Source organism: Molossus molossus, unplaced genomic scaffold, assembly GCF_014108415.1.
Source record: "Molossus molossus isolate mMolMol1 unplaced genomic scaffold, mMolMol1.p scaffold_m16_p_1, whole genome shotgun sequence".
Lineage (NCBI taxonomy): Eukaryota > Metazoa > Chordata > Mammalia > Chiroptera > Molossidae > Molossus > Molossus molossus.
Genome location: NW_023425344.1, coordinates 231,043,736 through 231,064,934, shown reverse-complemented (window position 1 = coordinate 231,064,934; position 21,199 = coordinate 231,043,736). Strand labels below are relative to the sequence as shown.

At 41.0% G+C, this 21,199-nt stretch overlaps 1 protein-coding gene across 3 annotated transcripts in view; it reads right to left on the bottom strand.

Moving 5' to 3' along the window:
* NRXN3 (neurexin 3) overlaps positions 1-21,199 on the bottom strand; it is a 1,496,329-nt gene that overhangs the window by 956,399 nt on the left and 518,731 nt on the right. For all 3 annotated transcript variants that reach the window (XM_036267618.1, XM_036267616.1, XM_036267617.1), the window contains 2 exons: positions 20,161-20,364; positions 13,998-14,024 (listed from right to left, as the gene is read on the bottom strand). In XM_036267618.1, the coding sequence (XP_036123511.1) occupies positions 13,998-14,024; positions 20,161-20,364 (231 nt within the window). The remainder of the gene's footprint in view (positions 1-13,997; positions 14,025-20,160; positions 20,365-21,199) is intronic.

Here is a 21,199-nt window from a genome sequence, read left to right as displayed (position 1 = left end):
ATGTGAGCTAACGTATCCGACCAGGAACAGACGTATAAAGAGTCCGTTCAGAGACTGGTTCAAATGATACATATCTAAGCAGCTCGAGCAATACAAATGGGAGGAGAGTTCTAGAAGGTGTGCATTCAACTACGAGGTCTTAGAGGTGGCCCAACCAAGATCTGCCGGAGGTCGAGGGGAAGGCTTCACATGAGTGGTGACCCCTGAGCTGTTGTTAAAGGAGCAGCCGCTGGCTGGACAGACACCAAGAAGAAGGGTGGACAGTCTAAAACACAAAGCATGGACACGGGAACAGAGGTATGAAAGCTTGGGGAGTTGGAGTGACCATTATCTGTTTGCACTAGAGTATAATGGAAAGAGACAAAGACTGAGAATACTATCACCCAGAGAAGGCCAACAAGGCCCTGGGCACATGAGGGTGACTCAGCAATGATCAGTTATGCACCCTAACACCACCCTCTTCTTAGCAGTCACTGCTATGCCTGTGTGATAATTCCCCACTCATCCTCTCTCTGTGCACCCCTGAAAGCCAGTACCTTTCAGTCACAGAATTAAACAGGGCCTTAGAGACCAGTTATGAACAAGAATGGGGCACTCATGTTCCTATCGAGCTGAGCTGAGCTGAGGGGGCCTCGCTCCGGAAAGGTCAAGGTCACAGAAGACAACCTAAAGAAATAGGATCGATTAGTGGCCAGAGCGGCATTGTCCCTGGGGACCCTCAGCACTCGTCCTGGAGCGGTGGGCCCTGTCCACCTAAGCGGGGGCACTCCAGTGTCCCAGCAGGAGAGGCGACGTGTGCTGTGTGTGGAGCCGGGCCGTTGGGACAGACAGACTGAACCTGAGGCCGGGCAAAGGATTCGCATCACAAAGTCTCGTTTCTATGTGAGGATAATCACGCCTACTGTGTAAGACCGTGGTGAAGAGTAAACAAATCATTCAAACAAACTGCTCGCCCCAAAGGTCTGGCTTGCAGAGAACAGTCCGTCTTGGCTATAATTTCCACAGCCATTTGCAGCCATATGTGAAGCTGAGGTACTTTACAGAACAGCAAAGGTTTCCAAAGTTTTATTGTCCATACCCGGTGTATGGACTTATGAGCAGCATCCACTTTTGCGACGATGAAGCAGAAAACAGGTCCACAGAAATGTTGGAGAGGGGAAAGAACAGGGCAGTGTCTTCGCCTAGGGGTCAACGTCCATGCCTCTGAAATGTCAAGTGATCTTCTCACCCTCTGTTTCCCACAGGTAAGTAGGGGTGTGGATAAACTCGGCCACGAATAGGCACCCAGGCACTGACCTCGTCATTAGGGCCACACCGGCATGTCTATGTCAGACAATCAGCAAGTATTGTTTTAATCGGCTCCTTTGCTTATAAATAACAATAAGGGAACAAACAGTGTAATGAACTATTCCAGCTGACAGGTGTACCATGTGAGTTGCATTTCAACGCTCGATTCCTTCTCATGAGGGGATCACAGGCCCTCTCTAGCCATCCCCTGTCCAGTGGCTTCATCATACAGTCTTTTTCTGTCTCTCCTGTGTTTTCTTTCCCTCCAGAAGGTCGGGAGGATGCAGAATGTGTCTACAGAAATAAAACACTTGAGGCTCACGCCGCTGCTCACCCGCGCCCTTCCTCTGCTCTCTGCCTCCTGGCGCGCGTGTGTTTTGTCACCACTGGTGGCTTCTGCTCCTCCCATGCCTCCCGTGTCCGCGGCTCTCGCCCTCCCACACTGTGGGCACCGTCGTTTGGGTCAGTGGGGCAGTTCCTTCCCTGCAGGGTCTGGGCAGGGGAGGGAGGAAAGGGCTTCTGGACACACTGTCACAGGAAAACCACACAGGGGGAGGAGACAGGTTGTCCTCTCTCCAGCTTTCGTGTTCTGACTCCTCACTTTTTCCTTCCTCTGGACAAGAGCAGCAGCCTCTCTGCTTCCCGCTCCGGATTTTGCCCTGCCCACGCCTGGGAAGAACACCTCTTTTGTTTCTCTGTCGTCTCCTAGTTTTCAGAACTCGGTTTCTTTCTATTCATATCGCTGTTCACCCCACGCCCATGAATTTAGGTCAAAATACCCTTCCTTGTTTGGTACCTTTCAAACTAATTCTGAAGGAAAATAAAGAAAAGTCTCCTGCCATCATTTAAAGATGGCTTGATTTACGTGACCGAGTGCTCGTTTGAGAATCCGAAAATGAAATTCAGGAAGACTCATGGCCACCGCGAACCATCCCCGAGACCTTACGTAATGGCTTGCCTTCCACAGCCCTGGTTTCCCCTTTCGAGTACGTGGATGTTTTAAAATGTGCTCCACGAGGCCCGAAGGGGGATCCTGAGCTCGTAACCTTTCAAAGACTTCGCTTCAGGGGAGATGATCTCTATTACAGTCTGTCCCTTTCGGAACGCACAGGCTGTTTAACATTTTTCTGCTGCAATATAATTTCAGCCTTTCAGAAAGGTGGACACTCAGATTATTATAATTAAATACCTTGACTCTTGCTTCCATCCTGATACCTCCCCCGCTTCCCATTCCCTAAGCAGGGTCTTCCAGGAGCCGCCGGGGACAAAGGGTTGGCGTAAGGCTCTGGGTATGACAGCGTTATTTTTTGGTATATGGATTTTATGTAATCAGATTTCCTCTGAGACAACTGCATTTTTAGAAGGAAAATGTATCCATCCCTTTAAGGTTTATTTCCCTAACTCCTAAGAAACTGATTTAGGAAGCCTTGGGATGTGCCACTTAATAGAACAACCAGGAAATGACTCCATTTCTTTCAGAAGCAGCACCCCCTGGTCTCTACGTTTTCTTCTGGACATTGGTTCTAAAATGGAGAAAAACTGTATTTTCTGAGGTGCTCGGAATCAGTAGGAAAACTTGCACTTTGTGGGTAATTGTTCCCGAAACACTAGAATTCAAAATAAAATCTTCTCCTTCATAACATACGGGTGAGGCCTGCTGAGATTCGACGTATAAATGGCATCATGCAAGGGAGGTACACCCACTGATGCACTTGTCTTTTCACCACACAGAGATGGAGACTCTAGGGTAGTCAAGTTCTTGCCGAACAGTGACTACCCATTCTACACCTCACTCATATAGGTCCTTCCTAATTCTCAAAATACAAACTCTGCCTAACACTAACATGAATTGAACTCTTCACCTGGCAAAACTTACTGTGCCAATTAGACAAAGAAAATGGATCGGAGTCCAAAAGAAATCTGCATAAAGTAGAAGGGAAAACAGACACACCATTTATACACAAAATTACAGTGCCTAAAATATCAGCCGTTGCAACGAGAGCAGGAATATAGCCCATGTGGCTCCAGGCAGGGGTCAGGGAATGAGGGCAAGCCAAAATAAGAAATAGAGAAGTCAGAAAAGACCTGGGTAAGCAGATCAGTGTTCAGGGCCTCAATATAAGGAATACACATACATTGTGGGGAAAAAGAAACAGAATTGAATATTGAAATGAACTATCCCTGAACAAAATCTATGAGAGACTCATCTGGATCATAGGAATGATGCATGCATGTGCCTGAGATTCAACTTCTATAAGAGAAACAGAAAATGGGAAAAAAAAAATGGGGCAGGAGCTACCCAGTCAATGAGGATTTCTCCTGCATTTTCCTTGGAAATCCACTGTATAAACCCCTAAAACTGACCTCAACACCTGGAACCCAGTGGACTCTCAGTAAATGTTTTTGGAATAAGTGATTGAAGAACGAGGAAGAGTAACAACACGCATATTTATGCATTCATCTTCCCTCACGAAATTTCCTGACTCCCCAACTAAAACGTGGTCAAATCAAACTTCATGAAAAAATCTTTGTTTGTCTAAAACTCCTCATTTTACAGAGAAAGTAACATATATTCTCTCAGATTATTAAGGATAAGAGAATGAACTCACTCTCCAGTTAATGTTCTATTTTTTTAAATGACAATAAGACAAAAAAGTTGTAACATATTTTGTGGGCTTGTACCTCTTGGGTTGATTACTAAGAGTATTTGTATAAATAATAACTTAAGGTAGAAGAATGGGTACACTTTATTACTGCATTGACTTTATTACATGTTTATTGAGCATATACTATAACCAAGGGAGTGTCAAGTCATGAAAATCATGCAGTGGCAGACAGCGACATAAAAATTTTAGGCTGTGCTGGCACAAGACAGTACTATATGTATGTATAAATCTACAAACTACATAAATAATAAGAGTAATTACAGTGTCTTGACTGTGATGGGTAAACAATTCTAGGAGTCTGTATATTGCCTCTTTACCTGATAGTTCACAATAGATCATGTCTAAGTTGACAAGGTATCTGCCTATTTTTACAACACTCAGAGAAATGTTACTCCTTTATTTAGGAATCTTTCCTAGAATTCAATAATTCTATTAACTTTGTTTATATCTATATGCTTTGTGAGGTCTTGTGTTTTTAAGTTAAGTCTGTTTTCCCATCCTCTCTGCTATTTCCTCTGCTTCTTCCTTCCACAAGAAGAAACACACTGTATTGATAACTTAATACATCAATTTCATTTCTCATCTACAATGCAATTGGGTGCTTAGTCCCAATCCTCTTATCTTTTCTGTAATCCAGATGAATTATAAATGTTGAAGTGCCTTCCTGGGTGGAGTTTTCCATGCCAGGAGCTCACAGGACATAAGAAATACAAACTGAAAGGTGATATATTTGAATCCCAGAGCCCAGAGAACACTTTGAAACACACAGAAAGAGTGGTGTTAAAGCAACTGAAGGAAAACTGTCTCTATTCACCTGTTCTCAAAAGACAGTCTCAGAAATTGAAATGGGTAGCGCTGTAGTTCTGACTGCTCAATGGTCATTAAGTTTCTACTTCTCTGGACATAATATATGGATCTGGGAAAGACTAAACCACAACCCTTTGGATGACATATGTGTGATTTCAATCACCCAGAGGGCCAGGTGTCAATTTCTTATATTACCTTGTCATGCTATGCTTTAACAACCTCATTGAACCAAAATACAAATTGGACAGCTACATGCAAAATAATGAAACTAGACCATCAACTTACACCATACACAAGAATAAACTCGAAATGGATAAAAGACTTAAATGTGACCCATGAATCCATAAAAATCCTAGAAGAAAATGTAAGCAACAAAATTTCGGACATCATACGCAGCAGAATTTTCACTGATATATCACCTAAGGCAACAGAAACAAAGGAAAAAATGAACACATGGGACTACATCAAACTCAAAAGCTTCTGCACAGCAAAAGAAACAAGCATCAAAATGGAAAGGCAACCCACTGTATGGGAGAGAATCATTGCCAATGATAATTCAGATAATGGGTTAATTTCCAAAATATATAGAGTACTCATACAACTCAACAAAAGGAAGACAAAGAACCCAATTGAAAAATGGGCAGAGGAATTAAACAGACACCTCTCCAAACAGGACATACAAATGGCCATGCCAGGACCATACAAATGGACATATGAAGAAATGTTCAACATCACTAATCATCAGAGAGATGCAAATTAAAACAATAATGAGGTATCACCTCACACCTGTCAGAATGGCCGCCATCAACAAATCATCAAACAACAAGTGTTGGCGAGGGTGTGGAGAAAAGGGGACTCTAGTACACTGCTGGTGGGAATACAGACTGGTCTGTAGCCACTATGGAAAACACTATGGAGTTACCTCAAAAAATAAAAAAAAATTGAATTGGCATTTGACCCAGTGATCCCACTTCTAGGAATATACGCTAAGAAGCCTGAAACACCAATCAGAAAGAATATATGTACCCCCATGTTCATAGCAGCACTATTTACAATTGCTAAAATCTGGAAACAGCACAAGTGTCCATCAGTAGACGAATGGATAAAAAAGCAGTGGTACATATACACAATGGAGTACTATACAGCTGTAAGAAAGAAAGATCTCTTATCCTTTGAGATGACATGGAGGGACCTGGAAACTATTATCTTAAGTGAAACAAGCCAAGCAGAAAAAGACAAATGCCACATGATCTCACTTATTTGTGGAATATAATAAACATAACAGTCTGAGGAATAGGGTAGACCCAGAGACGGGGAAGTAGGGTACAAACTGACAATCCTTAGAAGAGGGGGTGGTGGGGGAGAGAAGAGATAAACCACAGAACTTATATGCATGTATGCATAACCAATGGACATGGACAACAAAGCTGGGGACAGGATGGGGGGGGGGATGGGGAGGAGGGTGTCAATGGGGGAAAAAAAGGAGAAACATCTGTAACAAAAATAAAATAATAAAAAACATAATAAAATAATAAAAAAAGATTTCATAAGGAGAGGATTACTCTGTTTTCTTTCCTATCTCACCATGGTCTGTATGAATTTGATGATTTTTAAGGCCGTACAGGAGTTTATCAAGAAAGCCGAACAGACAATAATGTTCTCAGCCCAAAATCTACACCCTTGCCACAAAACACTTGTATTTCTCTGACTCTATTTTATTTTAGTTCCCATGTGAGTTATGCAAATTCATGTCAGAAGATACTAAAGTCACAAATATGATATTACCTAACCAGATCTGTGCATTTTAAGGATAGTATTTTCAAGTTAGAACACTAGTTAGCTTTTATTAAAAGGGTATCAGGGTTCCAAACGTCACGACAGAAGAACTCATGAAGTCAAAACGTGTTTCTGATTCTGGGTTTTAACATGAGTATGCATTTACCATAGTGCTCTGGGGGGCAGGGGATTCCCGACGAGATCGAACGATGGTCTCGTCCACAGTCTTATTGGTAGTGCTGTTGTGGCGGAAGCCCTGTGACTGCGATGGCCCTGAAAAGAGTCTATGATCGCCCAGAGAGACTGATCAGAGAAAGTAAGGATGCCATTTCTTAGGCATCTTTTAAACTACCAGGTATGGTTTAGGGTTACATAGCCATCCATTCTTGAACAAGAACAGTTCTCAAAAGATTCTCTTTTTTAGCTGCAATACTATGAGAGCAATCACCATCATCATCATCATCATCACCACCACCACCGCCGCCACCAATTTTGCGTGTGGTGTTCTAGGTTCTGTTCGCACTCAAAGAGTAGATAAACTAAGCATGCCCATTTACAGCTGAGAAAGTTGAGAGTGAAGTAAATGTCCGAAGACACATAGTCCATTCGTGGTGTTAGACGAGGGTGAACCCAGGCGAGGTGGCTCCCGTCTCCCTAGTCCTTTGTAACTGCACTAAAATGCCTCTCACTGCTGGGATTCCAACACAGATAAATAGGCATGCAGGAGGAACATCGCAGACAGGTACTATAACATAGTGCCACTTTTCTATTACAACCCTGTTTACTAAAAAAGGATTAACCTATAAATTGCTGCTATAGTAGATTCCTATTAAAAGATTTCTGGTCTAAGAGGCCACGGAAGTTTTGAATGACAACGGCTCCTCTGTGTATTTGAAGTGAAGGGTGGAAGGAAAACATCTGTGATAGCAACGGGCTCCCCTTTGAATGTGTGGCAGCAACATTTTGAAGAGCTTTTCTTATAAAATGGGAAAAAAAAGTTTGATCATACAATGTGTTTGGCTAGAGCGAGGAGAAGCAAACATTCCTATATTGCTGGTAGAAATTCAAATCTGCACAGCCTCTTTGGAGTGCAGTTGGGTCATATTTATCAGTATCTGTGATACACTTATCTGTTAACCTAGCAATTCCACTTTTAAGGATTTATCTAATAGATATTGCTGTGTATGCCTGCAGAGACCAATGAAAAAAAAATATACCTTTTCTTATTTTAACAATAGTTAAAAGCTGAGAAAAATCTAATTGTATATTAGTAGTGTGCTGACGTAAATAAATTTGCTATCCCCATAAAATTCAATATTATGTCACCACTAAAAAGAATAAAGTAGACCTTTATATTCTTCCATGGAATAGTCCTTAGGATATTTTAAGTTAAAAAAGTAAGATTCAGAAGAATCTGTTAAAGTGTGCCAAAAAGGAGAGGAAGGAAAAGAGGGGGAATATGGTAATGACTATGCTGTATACTCATTGATTATCTCTGACCGAATATTAAAAAAATAATTTTGGTTGCCTCTGAGAAAGAGAGTTTAGGGCCCAGGATTAGGAATAAGAGGGAGAATTTTTATAAGTTTGCCTTTTGTTCCATGTATGATTTTTAAGTATTTAAAAATAAAATAAAGCCCTGGCCAGTATGGCTCACCAGTTAGAGTGTCAGCCCGCAGACCAAGGAGTCTCAGGCTTGATTCCAGTCAAGGGCACGTACCTTGGTTGCAGTTCGTCCCTGGCCCTGGTTGGGGTCGTGCAGGAGGCAATGTGTCTCTCTCACGTCAGTGTATCTCTCTATCTCTTTCTCCCCTTCCACTCTGTCTGAAGATAAATGGAAATAAATGTCCTTGGGTGGGGATTAAAGAATTAAATAAATAAATAAATAAATATTAATTTTTAATTAATATTTATTTGAAGGAAACTAATATAACTAATATAGAATTGTATACAAACTATACATACATACATATAAGTTTAATAGAAAGCATCTTACTATCAAATATAGGTATTATTGATACTATCAGTAAACTTACACGTGAGGTGTCTTATATGTTGTAAGAAATGTAAAGCATTCCAAAGAAAAACAAAATTATGCATCACCTTTCAGAAATCAGGTTTTAAGAGCTGAAGTAGAGCATAATCACTTAGTATGGAAACAGGAAGTCTCAAGTGTGATGTTGGTAGGGCGTAGGTAATAGTACAGATAAGTTCCTGCTCAACCATTGTCCATCTCCACCTAATCTCGATGCAGAGAAGTAGTTTGGTCAGGCAAATGACTGGCAGTCAGTGGTTATTCAAATCTTGGAATGGATAACAAGCAGGGTCCTATAATGTCCTTCCCAGAAGACTTTTAGTAGGGAAGACGTCAGCTCTGCTGGTCGACCTGAAGTAAGTGTTTCAGAGCTCAGTGAATGGACCAAACCTTCAGCCTGGGATTTCTAGGTAAACCCAAACTAAAGAAGAAGGCACATATTCCGGTACTACAGAGAGGGATGATGGACAAGAGGAAAGAGAAGAAAAACAAAATCCTAGCATAGTGAATAAATTCAGCAAGAAACACTCCCCTGATGTTGACTTTGCCAGAACACTGGAAATGGAGTATGCTAGGGAAGTAAGGGCAGAGAAGCTAAGACAAAAGGCAAAGCCAGATGCCAGGCAAGCAGGTGCGAGAGAAGGACTATTTAGTAAATACTAGAAGTCTTCAGAGGTACGATTTGGAGAAATCATATCCTTTGTCGTTACTTTCGTAGAACTCTTGTGTTACCACACATCTCTCTGATGATCAATTAGAACAGTCTGTGGACAGTGAGCAGGGTCACCAAAGCTGTTCTCTGCCACAGAGGACTGTGAGGGCACTTGAGAATGTTGAGATTGGTATTGTTTTATTTTTATTTTTCGGTATGACACTCTATTGCTTTTCTTCTCTATGTCTAAGAAGAAAAAAAATGAACTTTGCCACAGATAAACTAAGAAGGCTGCAGGTTAAAATTAGGGGGGGTATTCCATATACCTAATTAATCAGGTTTAAAACAATCTCCATGAGAGATATATACCTTTTATTTGGAAAGATTGAGGACTTAGACTTTGAGAGAAAAGAAAGATTGAAAAGGGGGGGACTAATATTCATTAATACACGTTCACTATATTCATTCATGCCACACAGCACACAGCTTCAATGGGATAGAGGAAAGTAGGGGCTAGGAAATCACAGGGAAGAGTCACAGTCAGACAAAGGAAGAGACAACACACCTTTACAGGCTTTCGCTTCAGCAAACACCCAGGACAAGAAGAAGGTCATACCTGTTTTCAGAACTGCTAGAGCCCTGCCCACCTGGGACTGGAACCGCAGGAACGGGTGATGTCCTCCCGACGTTCTCCAGAAAGGAGCCCTGTTTTCTTTAGCAGTGTTCCAGGTCACCCTGGAGTTCAGTTCACCATGATGACTGCCAACTCTGATGCTCTTTTGTCATTTAAAAGTCCTAAGCTGGAAATTTCCTTATGGCACATTTCTAAATAGTCCTATATTCCTGCAGGAATCATCAGTTCCAGCAATGTCCCTGATTCAACCAAAGACCTCAATTTGCACACCTCTAATATGTGTTTGGTGATGGCAGCCAGAGAAGAATGTATGGTGTGGTACTCTTGGAGGATTGGTAAGCAGGAGTGTTGAGATTTGGAATGAGTAATGATAAGTATATCATAGATCTTATGGAGAAAGACAAAGTAAGGTACAAAAGGGAGAAAGGCAGAGAAGCTGATTAGAAAAGTGTTTCTGCTTCTGGAAAACCTCAGTGGGCACAGAGTTGGGCTGCAAGTTATAGACAGGTCCGGCCAACAAAGCCAGAGGAAAAGGCTTGTGTCTCTAGATCGATGCCCTCTCTCATGGCCAGTTACTTACTCTTCATTTGGAACTTCATCCTTCTTTTCCATTCTCTTCTCTCCATTAAAAAAAGAGGGGCACACAAACACTTGAAAACAGCCATTTCCCTGAACAGACAATATTTTGTGGCAGATAAACAGGAAACACAAAATTGATGATGTCATTCAGTATTTTACCTAACCGACTTTCCAGAGGAAACAAGTATTAAAAAAAAAAAAAAAACTTACTGGAAAAGTGCATAAACTTATATTCAAACTTGGTTAATGCTTAATTCAGTATGTCCCCTCCAGGGGAAAAATGCAGCTCTGTTGTGAAACTTGAGCAATAACACCCTGTGACATCTATTAAAATGACAGCTAGAGACAAAGCTGAGGGTAAGAAGAAAACCCTTTCCATCTCCAACTCGGGCTGCAAATTGATCTTATTTCTTGAACTCTCACAATGAAAAATGGAATGAGAGGAAGGATCCACACAACTTTTATGGAAACAACTTGAGATTCTATAACAGGGTGAACTATGAATTCTGATGAGCTCATGAGAAGAGGATCAAGAAGTTCTAATCACCTGGACCTGTTTTCTCTCCTAATTTAGTCACACAGTTTTCTCAAACGTTTCCACCCAAAGTGCTAATAATGCCAGAGATAAAATAGAGAAGATACACAATAAGAAGAATATGTCTTTGAATGTTTATGTTTCCTCTTAAAACACAGGAATAAGATTCATAAATAAGATTCATGCTTATGTGCATTCTTCTGCATTATCTATCACTTTTGTATCAGTTCAAGTTTTTACTCCAAATGAACAATGAAAATTGACTTCAAGAACATGTATCATTTACCTTGTGACTCTACATTAATACTCTGGATGGATATATATATATATATATATATATATATATATATATATATATATACATATATATCAATACTAAGGGTCTTAGATTAGCTTAAAGGACCCATCTTGTTTTTTTTTCATTTCTATTCAAACAGTGGGCACTATGTATTCTTTCTCATTGCTCTTGCCAATAGTAACTTCCTTAGAATGTTAAAGGTTTATCATGAGAGTTCAAAATTGATTTCCAAAATCCAATCTTGGCTCTTTATCTAAATATTACATTAACACCAGTTATACTCTTTCTATACTGCGATCAAAGTTTGGAACGCATCTTTGCTGACATATGTCCTCTGAGGGCTGATTTTGGTGGCTCGAAATAGAAAATTCAGGTCCAGAAAACCTGCTGATATCTGTGTCCTGGAGAAGAGTCACTGTCCTCCCAGGAGAAAGAACTCTGGACCTTGTCTGACGAGGACTTTCCATGGCGGATCAGATGGAATACATGGAATGAGCTGAAAGATCCAGTGCGGATAAAGCCCAGAATCAAGTCCTGATATCCTGGTCACATGACTCCCTCTGCTCTCTATTCTGCACATAAGTCTCGGAAGCCAGATGTCAGATTCAACTCTGGATGAGGTTTTTCACCTTCACACTCCCCTTCCATCTTATTTCCTTCTGGAAACTAGTGCAAAATGAAAAGAACGTTTTCCAAAAGAAAATGTTGTTAAGAAGCCAGACACGAATGACTACATGTTATAATGATTCTATCTATATGAAGTGTTTAGAAAATGCAAATTTACAGAGACAAAATAGGATCAATAGTTGTCCAGGGCTGACGGTAGGAGCAAGGATTAATTGCAGATTGACGTAAGGGAAATTTGGGGGGGTGGGTTATAAAAATGTGCTAAAATGTGATTGTGGTGATGTGGGACAACTTTATAAATGTAATAAAAGTCACTGAACTATGGGCTTGTAATGGATGAATTTTTTGGTATGAAAATCATACCTCAATAAAGCTGCTTAAAGAGAAAGAAAACTCTAGTCTTTGGAGAAAAAGAATGTTTCATTTAGGCTTTTAATGATCTAAATACCATGAGAAATGTCTGGCTAATTAAAAATGTTTTAAACACAGCAAAATAGGACATTGCTTAATTTAACTGAAAAATGACAGTAATCCAAGCACAAAGAGCACTACTTTAGGAAATGGTTGTTTTTACATTTCTTCTGTTTTTGTTAATTTATATGGAACATTTGCAAAAAAAAAAAATTTAAGTGAATATGGGCTTATTACTTTGCCTTCCTGATAATACATCTCCCAAGAAAGGTTAATCTAGCTAGCATATGTAAATGATTTAAGTTGATATAATAAACAAGTGAAATGTAGAAGTTGAAGTATTTCTTTTTCTGAGTTTGTTCCTACAGAGAGACCCTAACAAAGAAAGAAGCAAGCAATGCAGAGATAATACTGAGACTTGTATGTGTTCGATGCACAACCAGTCCAATTTTCTCCACAGGAAGGCTACGTTTCCATCTTCCTTTGCATTTAGGAGCGAGTCATGTCTGACAAATAACAGGTGCAGAACTGATGTAGGTCCCTTCTAGGCAAGGCATATAACATAACCATCCAAGCTGGCTCTATCTTCTGTACTAAGGCAGCTGGAAGTCAAGATCTCCAAAGTGGTGGGCCCAGCTCCTAAAAGAATCCTAGCTCCTTGAATTACTTCTTTGAAGAAAGCTGACCAGAAGATCTTCCCAAGTTGCACTGGATTTAGCCTGAACAAGAAAAAACTCTTTTTTGCTGAGCCATTGAAAAGCTTGGGATGTTCGCTACAGCTAATCACCCTTATTACCCTGGTTAGTAAGTTATTCAATTACTTAACTAATATAATATGCTATAGGACTCAAAGCATATTTTTTCCTTTCTTCCTTCTATCATCTAAGACTGTCCTTTCCCTCATCCCCATCCTTCCTCTTTCTCCCCCTGGTCCCCGTCCTCATGGACTCCAGTGATTTCTCATTTCTGAGGCAGAGGGAGAAATGCATGAGCAGTCTTCAGCCTTCACCTTATTAGGACCCTTCTTCAAGAACTAAACTATTTGAATGGGATGAAGTAAAAATAACAGGTGGCAATTCTTTACTCTGAAGAGACAGAATGGGTCTCAAGCCTTCAGTTAAAATGTTGCCTTATCACCAAGAGCAACGCTTTGCCCATCCTCCTAAGAGCAAAACCTGAAACTAGGAAAATAAATAAATGAATGAACAAGACAAAAACACCTACAGTGATAAATGCCAGGAAAGAAATGTCAGAGTTGGCAGCCACCTTCTGGGTCATGAACTTTATGAACTTTGCTTTTATTTTCTGAAGCTTTCGGTAGTGGAGAAGTGCATTCTGGTTGCTGTAAGGCTTTTCATATTCCCTCCCCCTCGGGTTATGTCCCCGCAAAGCAACAGATTACCATTTCAATTTATTTTCAAGTTGTTTCACTATCCAGGTGCCCTTTCCTCCTTTTCTGCATGTAGAGCAAATGCAAAGAAAGAAGACAGGACCTGCCCTGATTCAGAGACCACGCCCCCACCTGCCATCACCCAGCCCTTCCCCCTGCCAACCCGGTTCCCCCCAACTCCATACTCAGAAAATAAAATAATTCAAATCAAAAACAGCTCATAAAACAGTAAACAAAATAAAGTCAGTTTTTCTTTGCTTTTTTTTTAAAGAACAAAATGAAACTTGAGGAAAAACTTACTGGAGTTACAGTTTATCCTGATACAGTCTAGATGGGGAAAAATAAATGAAAGATGAAATTGCATCCTTCAAGGTAACAGCTGCAGACATCCAAAAACAATCAGTCCACCCTTCCGGGGACAGACACACGCAAGAAATGTGGCCATTTTATATATATATATACAGTATGCACAAGTTTAAGGGTGGGTGTATATGTACAGTATATTATTTAGTAAAGTTGGATACATATATATATACACACACACACATATATATACACATATGTATAGAGATATATACTGGTATACATATATATCCACAGTAGACACCGAGTATGCTTTTTCCCCCAAATCCTATTTAAAGTGTTTTAAACCTGGACTTTGAAGTATTAATTTTGTTAGACTTGGAAAATTCTTCAAAAATTTCCCCACCAAATGCAGGTTCTATTCTATTTCCACCTACAATTGATTTTCTTAAAATGTATCTTTAAAAGCAGCATCAACACAATTTTTGTATTGGTATTCCAAAGATAAATTGCCAATCTAACGTTTTACATCATTTTAAAAAATCTGCCCATGAAGTTTCTCAGTGCAGTATTTAACCCTTTCTCTTTTTCTAAAAGCAAACTCCCTCCACCCTCTTCTTAGGTTGGGCCCCAAATGCTACAGAAATTTGCAAAGGCAGACTTGTCATTATCCTTAGAGGTAAGGAAAGGGTTAACACCACCTGGTCATTTCCTGTCATAAAATGGCCACTTGCAAACAGCTAACCGCACAAACACCCATCCCAGATTTTAGAGAGGTGGGGTCAGGTGTAGGGGAAAGGAGTTGAATGATGTTATCACAAGTGGATGTGTTGTCTGCTCTTGTTTCAAAGGCTCCCAGACCAACCCACTCATGAAGCCCATCTCTGTCTTCCTGCCCAAATGCTCAGACTGAATCAAGTGCCTACAGCATTCAAGGAGAAGGCAAGACAGGTACATGGGAGGAGGCCTTGGATGTCTTTGACATCCTACCTATTTTACTCTGTGAGTCTGCATATTGAGGAGAGAAAATTCTTTGCTTTTATTTTTTTAATGGGAAATAGAGGGGGAAAGAGTGGCTAATTTTACATTGCTGGTAACCGGACAAAGTACTCCATGCCAGAATTCAGAGTATCTAACCTTTTATTAATATCTGTTTAGAGTCACGGACACACAGCATCAAAGGTCTTGAGTGGAGTCAATGGATATTAGTAGGGGACTGGGCAGGATGGTTATAGAAATGTGTCAGGTTTTAATGGTCACCAAGCTGCCCAGCTGAACCTACGTTTGGCTTATGATGGTGGAATTCCAATAATAATTTGTTTAAAGTCAGATATTAAAAGGTAGAAGTAATATGATAAAGAAAAGGAAGAATGTTACAGGAAAAAATACAGTTAGAAACTGTGCTCTTCTCCTGCCTGAGGCTGACCCAACAGTTATGGAGGACTTGGTGAGGATAATGCCACCATTTGAATTTCTCAAACCATTGTAAGGGAGCAAGTTAAAAAAGAAACCGGTGGCAAAGGACAGGGAAAAACGACATTATGTGAAATCCAAACAGGAGCAATTTATAACACCCAATCGTTCTGAGGAGGGAGGCGGGACGCTTATTTGTTCCCCAGAAGAACATCTCTTGAGAAAAATCTGGGTTTGGTTTCATGCGGTTAGGTTTGTCATGTGTCGTCAACCGCAACAGAAAAGTGGGAGCAAACAGCCCTGGAGCAACTGGTACGATCACCAGGCAGAGGAGGCCATGCCCCTGCTGAGGACGGGAAGGGGAAGGGCAGGTGGGGAGGAAGGGGTGGGGCTTCATCTACCGGTTGCAGTGTCCATCACCCAAAGCCAGAAATGCCCCTGCCTGAAGTATTAAAGGGAAAGGGGAAACAGGTGTATGGGTATGCTAAAGAGCAAGGGCGGGCCTAAAGCAGCAAGCCCACGAATTGTAAACAAGGAGTAGTTTTCTCCTTTGGTCTCTGTGTAATTAAGCATTTTATTCTTAGACCACTTGGTCTAAAGAGAGAAATTGGGTTGGGCTCATCTTTCTGGTTTCACCCAAAAGGTTTCCTGAACTGCATGGTGTCTTTAAACCAATGTGAAGACTTGGACTTTTCAAGATGGCAGAAATTGGTTGTTTTAAGTCAAGAAGTAGAGAATTATTTTGTTACTTTTCCTAAAGAGTAAGTGGTTTGAGGAGAAAAATCTATCCCAGCCCCTTGTTCACAGACTCTGAGAGGGTGGTCTGAATAGCAAGGATGTATTTTTTAGTGAAAAATGAGTCAGGGAAATTAGCTTGGGAAGGTAATTTCCTTTAGATCACTCTTCAGTAGTGGCTAAAGCACTCTCTAACCTAGCCTTGGCATGGTGTTTGAGGTGTGTGTGTGTGTGTGTGTGTGTGTGTGTATGTGTGTTGCTTATTTTGCTTAATTTAGTTTTTCATTTTATGTTAGTAAATGAGGAGAAGTGGTTATTTTCCATATTGAAGAGCTTTGGAACATGGAAGAGATGAACATTTCTAGGACTTGTGTGTCTTCAATGATGCATGTAGGAAACTGTAGTCAGCAAGTCCAATTTCCAGAGAAAGAACATCTGGAGAATTTGAGTGCAATTAACCAAACTGCATGACACTCCCTAGGAGCCTCCACCACTGAGGAAAGGTTCTGAGAACTCTGCTGAGGATTCTAAGGGGTCACGGATGAGGCTGCACCAATACTGACTGACTGTTTTGCAGTGTGGCTCCATTTAAGCCAGGAACTAAGAAATAAGGAGATTCCCTGTGTGCATGTTTCAAGGTGGCCATCATGAAAAAGCAGTTAGAAGCCATTAAGGCGGTCACATCATTGATCCATAGTATTGATCTGTGGAGGCAACAGATACCCCATGATGTTCTAGTAATTTGGAAACATTGGCCCTAGTCCCCGCTCTGCTACCAACATTTTCTGTGAGCTTTGAAAAGTTGTATTTGTTTTTGTTTCCCAACTGTAAAACTAAGCACAAAAATGCTTTCTTGGTTTATCTCTCAAAGCTCCTGGGGAACTAAAATAAGACAAGGATTTTTTAAAAATCGTGCATATAGTGTAATAATAAAATATTATTATATTTTTTAGTTCTAAGTGATCAAAATATGGCTAATCAAGAGCTAACAACTTAAAAACATGTTGTGCCTGCGACAACCACACCCGCCTAGCTTCAGAAAACAAGGCCTTTAGGAAGCCTGGTCACCTGGACATTTGGAGACACACTACATTAGAGAAACTGACACTGGACTTTTCTATCAGGAACCTAGATGTGTGCCCAACTTGAAATAAATTGGAATCTCATTTGTGCATGTGCCCAGAGACACACTTCAAACAGAGTGAGGGACAGAAGTGATCATTTGCAGTTAGCTCTGGTGGAGTGATTTGAGTGAGAACTCTGCTTGAAGATGTATTCTTCTATAACCAAGAAAAGGGAAATATGAATTCATGAGAGAGAAAAAAAACCCATCAATGAAGGGGTATATTTTGGGGAAGGGGATGGAAGGAGAACCTTCAAACCAAGCGAGTCTATGAAGAGTTGTATATACACAAGTTCAAGAAATTTAAGGTCAGTTTTCCTTGTTAGGTTTGAAAGAGAGTTAAATAAATTCAAGCCAGTAACTGTGGTGAACCATACGGTTCAGAGAAAAAAGCAGTCACTATTGCTTTGAGAGAAGCATGGTACTCCCTAGGGAGGGGCTAACTCTCTTTTAAGTCCTTGGTCTCAACTTAGGAGGAGCTGGACTTTACCCAATGGAGCCAAGAGGCAAAAGCAGAGTTTGTTTGGAAAGCATATCTCCCAGATTTTAGTGAGAGGTAAAAATAGACACAAGAATGCTTCTAGGAATACACATGGGGTCTATGACTAACTCTGTGTGTGTGTGTGTGTGTGTGTGTGTGTGTGTGTGTGTGTGTGTGTAAGAGAGAAAAGGAATCCGTCCAGTCCATCTCCTTCCTCATCCCCTTTTATCTACTCCCACCCCCCATTATTCCCTCTAAGATGTGGGACCCATCATAGTTGGCTTTCTAATCTTTACAAAACAACGTCTAAAAAAAGAAAAGAAAAAAAAAATATCTCTTTAAAGGCCATGTGTATTTTCTCAGAACCCCACGGGGCTGAATCATTCTTGTATCTATGGCTCTCTCTTATATGAAATAGATGCAGAGTTACAAATTGTCTTCATCATCTTTTTCTATGAGCTACTAGAAGATTATATTTGGGTTTGTTTGTTTTTTTTTTGGTGTGTGTGTTTTTTTAAATAAATTTTTGTTTTTTATTTCTTCTGCTTTTCAGAGTAGACAATCTGCTACTGGTTGTGGGTTTTAGATGATACACTCTTTGTTGGTTTGTTGAAGACGGGGAGAACAGGGAAGGGAAGGGACAGGGACAGGGGTATGCCAGCCCCTGCAGGCTGCTCAGTACACTCTGTTCTCAAGGCTGTTTGCTATGCGGGCCGCAGGCTTTGGGCCTTTGAAGGGTTGAATACCATCTTTTGATTTAAAATGGCTGATGGTGGGGAGGATTAAAAACTCAAGAACACAACAAAGATCCAGCAAAAGAGAGAGAGGAAAAAAAAAACAGACTACAATAATCAAACACACACGTACACAGACAAAAGAAAAAACAAGAGACACGCACTGAAATCAAATGAGGTTGGACAAGAAAAAGGGCCTCGTGTTGTAAAAGCTGCAAATTGGAAGAAAGTAAAAAGACATAACTAAACAAGCCACTGCTCAAAACAGTCCTCTGGGTCCTAGAGATTTTTCAGATTGTAGCGTAGGAATTTTCCAAGCATGACCAGTTGACCTGACAGCAGATAAGACTGGTATGAATTCAAAACCCCACCTTCCCACCAGGTCACCCAAGCTTTTATATAGTCTTGCGTCAACTACACTGGTCTGTCATGTCTTCTCGTGCCTCTGACAAACCATTCCACTGAAATCTTTTTAAAGGAGCTCTGGACCCAAATATATTCTACATACCCAAACCAATCCAGGCTTAGACAGTCTGGACTCAGCCCTATCCTTCCTGTCAACACCAGGTATTCACTTTCTACTGAGTAGAGTCAGCAAAAATAGAGGGTTTTTTTTTTTTTTCCCTCCAAAAATCAAAAGGCCCCCATTCTCCATAGAAGATCAATGAGAATTCAGTCAGGAAGGTAGACACAGGAGAGAATGTGAGGCCACAGCAGGGGACTTTCAAAAGTATCTGTTGTAAGGAACTACCGTGGAAAAACAGGTCCTCTCCCAATAAAGCTACAAATTTGACATTATCATCATTTTTCATTGCTAAGAAAAATAGACATGTATTATCTGAGATCAGAGTATTTGGTGAGTAGCAGTGTGACGTAACACATTTGTGAAAATGCCACTGACCCATGGACTGGAACGTCAGGAAGGAAGACAGGGATAGGGATCAGGGGCCACGGTCTCCTCCCATATGTCAGAGACTCCAAACTTATGGACTTGTTTCTCTGTGAAACAATCGAAGGACTGACTCGAGCTCCCCACTAGGAGGAAGTATAAGGAGATGCCGTGTCAAGGCCACCAGAATCCCCACTTGAACAGTCACTGTGGAGCTAGAAATGATGCATTCCTCCTCCTACTCACCCTCCCATTTTCCTCCAGTCCCTGCACTAGCCCTGCCCTCAGCGTTGACTGTTTTGAGTGGTGACCAAGGAGTTGGACTTAATGAGAATGTGATTGATCAAAAGATGGACCAAAGTAGCGTGTTTTACACAAAGCTAAACAGTTCCATAAAACCAAGAAAGGAAACTTAGAAAACAAATAATCTAGTAAAAAAAAAAAAAGAAAGAAAGAAAGAAGAGAAGAGAAGAGAAAAAAGGAAAAAAAAAAAAAAGAACCAACAACAACATCAAAACAAAACAAAACAAAACAAAACAAAACAAAAAGAACAAGAAAAGAAAAGGAACCACCGTTGTCAGAAACCAGAAATCGACATCGAAACCTCATGCAGAAACAAGGAGAAGGTGTTTGTGTCTGTTGGATTTTTATCCTTGATCTATTAAACAAGAAGTGAGTAGCTAACTTTCAAGAAACAAACAAAGAATTCAATCAAACCAATGAAAATCAGAAAAGAAAGGGAAGACAAGCCCAAACAGGGTGGCAGAGGGCACTTCATACGATACCTAAGTTAACCATGAGCTTGACGCGACCCCCGTCCAGCTCCAAACGCAGGGTGTCGGCAGAGTCCCGGGAGGTGGTAGCCACCAGCAGCCCATATGCTCGCTGGGACATGAAGCGGAAGGACACGTCCTCTGCCTCGGTGTGCATGATCATGGGCATGACGATCTTCATGTACATGCTGCCATCGTAGCTCAGGATGGACGCCTCTGCAGAGAAGGAAGGAGATCGTGAGGATGACAATGCCAGCTTCCCTTGCTTCCAGGGAACACAGAGTAGGATAGAGAGGGCACCAAATGTGCGGACGGGTGACTTGAGTCGGCTAGACCTCTGCCACCTTCAGGCTGCATGACCTTCAGGGGACCACTTGCACGCTGAGGTTCTATTCCCTCGTTTGCAAATGGCATAAAAAGGCACGGGTCCCTGTCCTGCTATGTACACAGATTTGTCAAAGGTACCCAATGAAATAATGCACAGGAAGGCATTTTGCAAAAGTAAAAGTACCCCCACAAATAGTCGTAAATGCAATCCTGTAGATAAGATGAAAGTACGTTCAACAAGACTTAGACTCCTCCAAGTGTTTAATGAGGAGCAGGAGGACAGCAGCAGTTTGTAACCACCACCACCAACAGATGTTTACAGAGAACTTCTGGAAGGAGTAAGGGCAGCAGCACAGCCTGGCCCCCATAACATCCCTAATGACCAGGAGTTGGAAGAATTTGCTTCCATCCCAAGAATTTCATAAAATAATGTGTGCTCGGCCCATTCAAAGAAGATTGATAGAGTCAGAGCTAATGACACCCTTGACAACCAGTCATTTCGCTTTTATTCAAATAGCACTTCTAAAGAAGAAACGAGCTCACCTTTATTTGATATCTTCCGAGTCCAAACACTTTGGTTACAAGCCCCGCTCAGCATCCCCCAATATGTTATCTCAATTAATGCTACAATGAGGATCTATTACTCCTATGTTTACACAAAGCACAGGCTCTTACAGGCGGATGGCATCGTCCCTGAGCACACAGCCTGGATTTTAACCCAGCA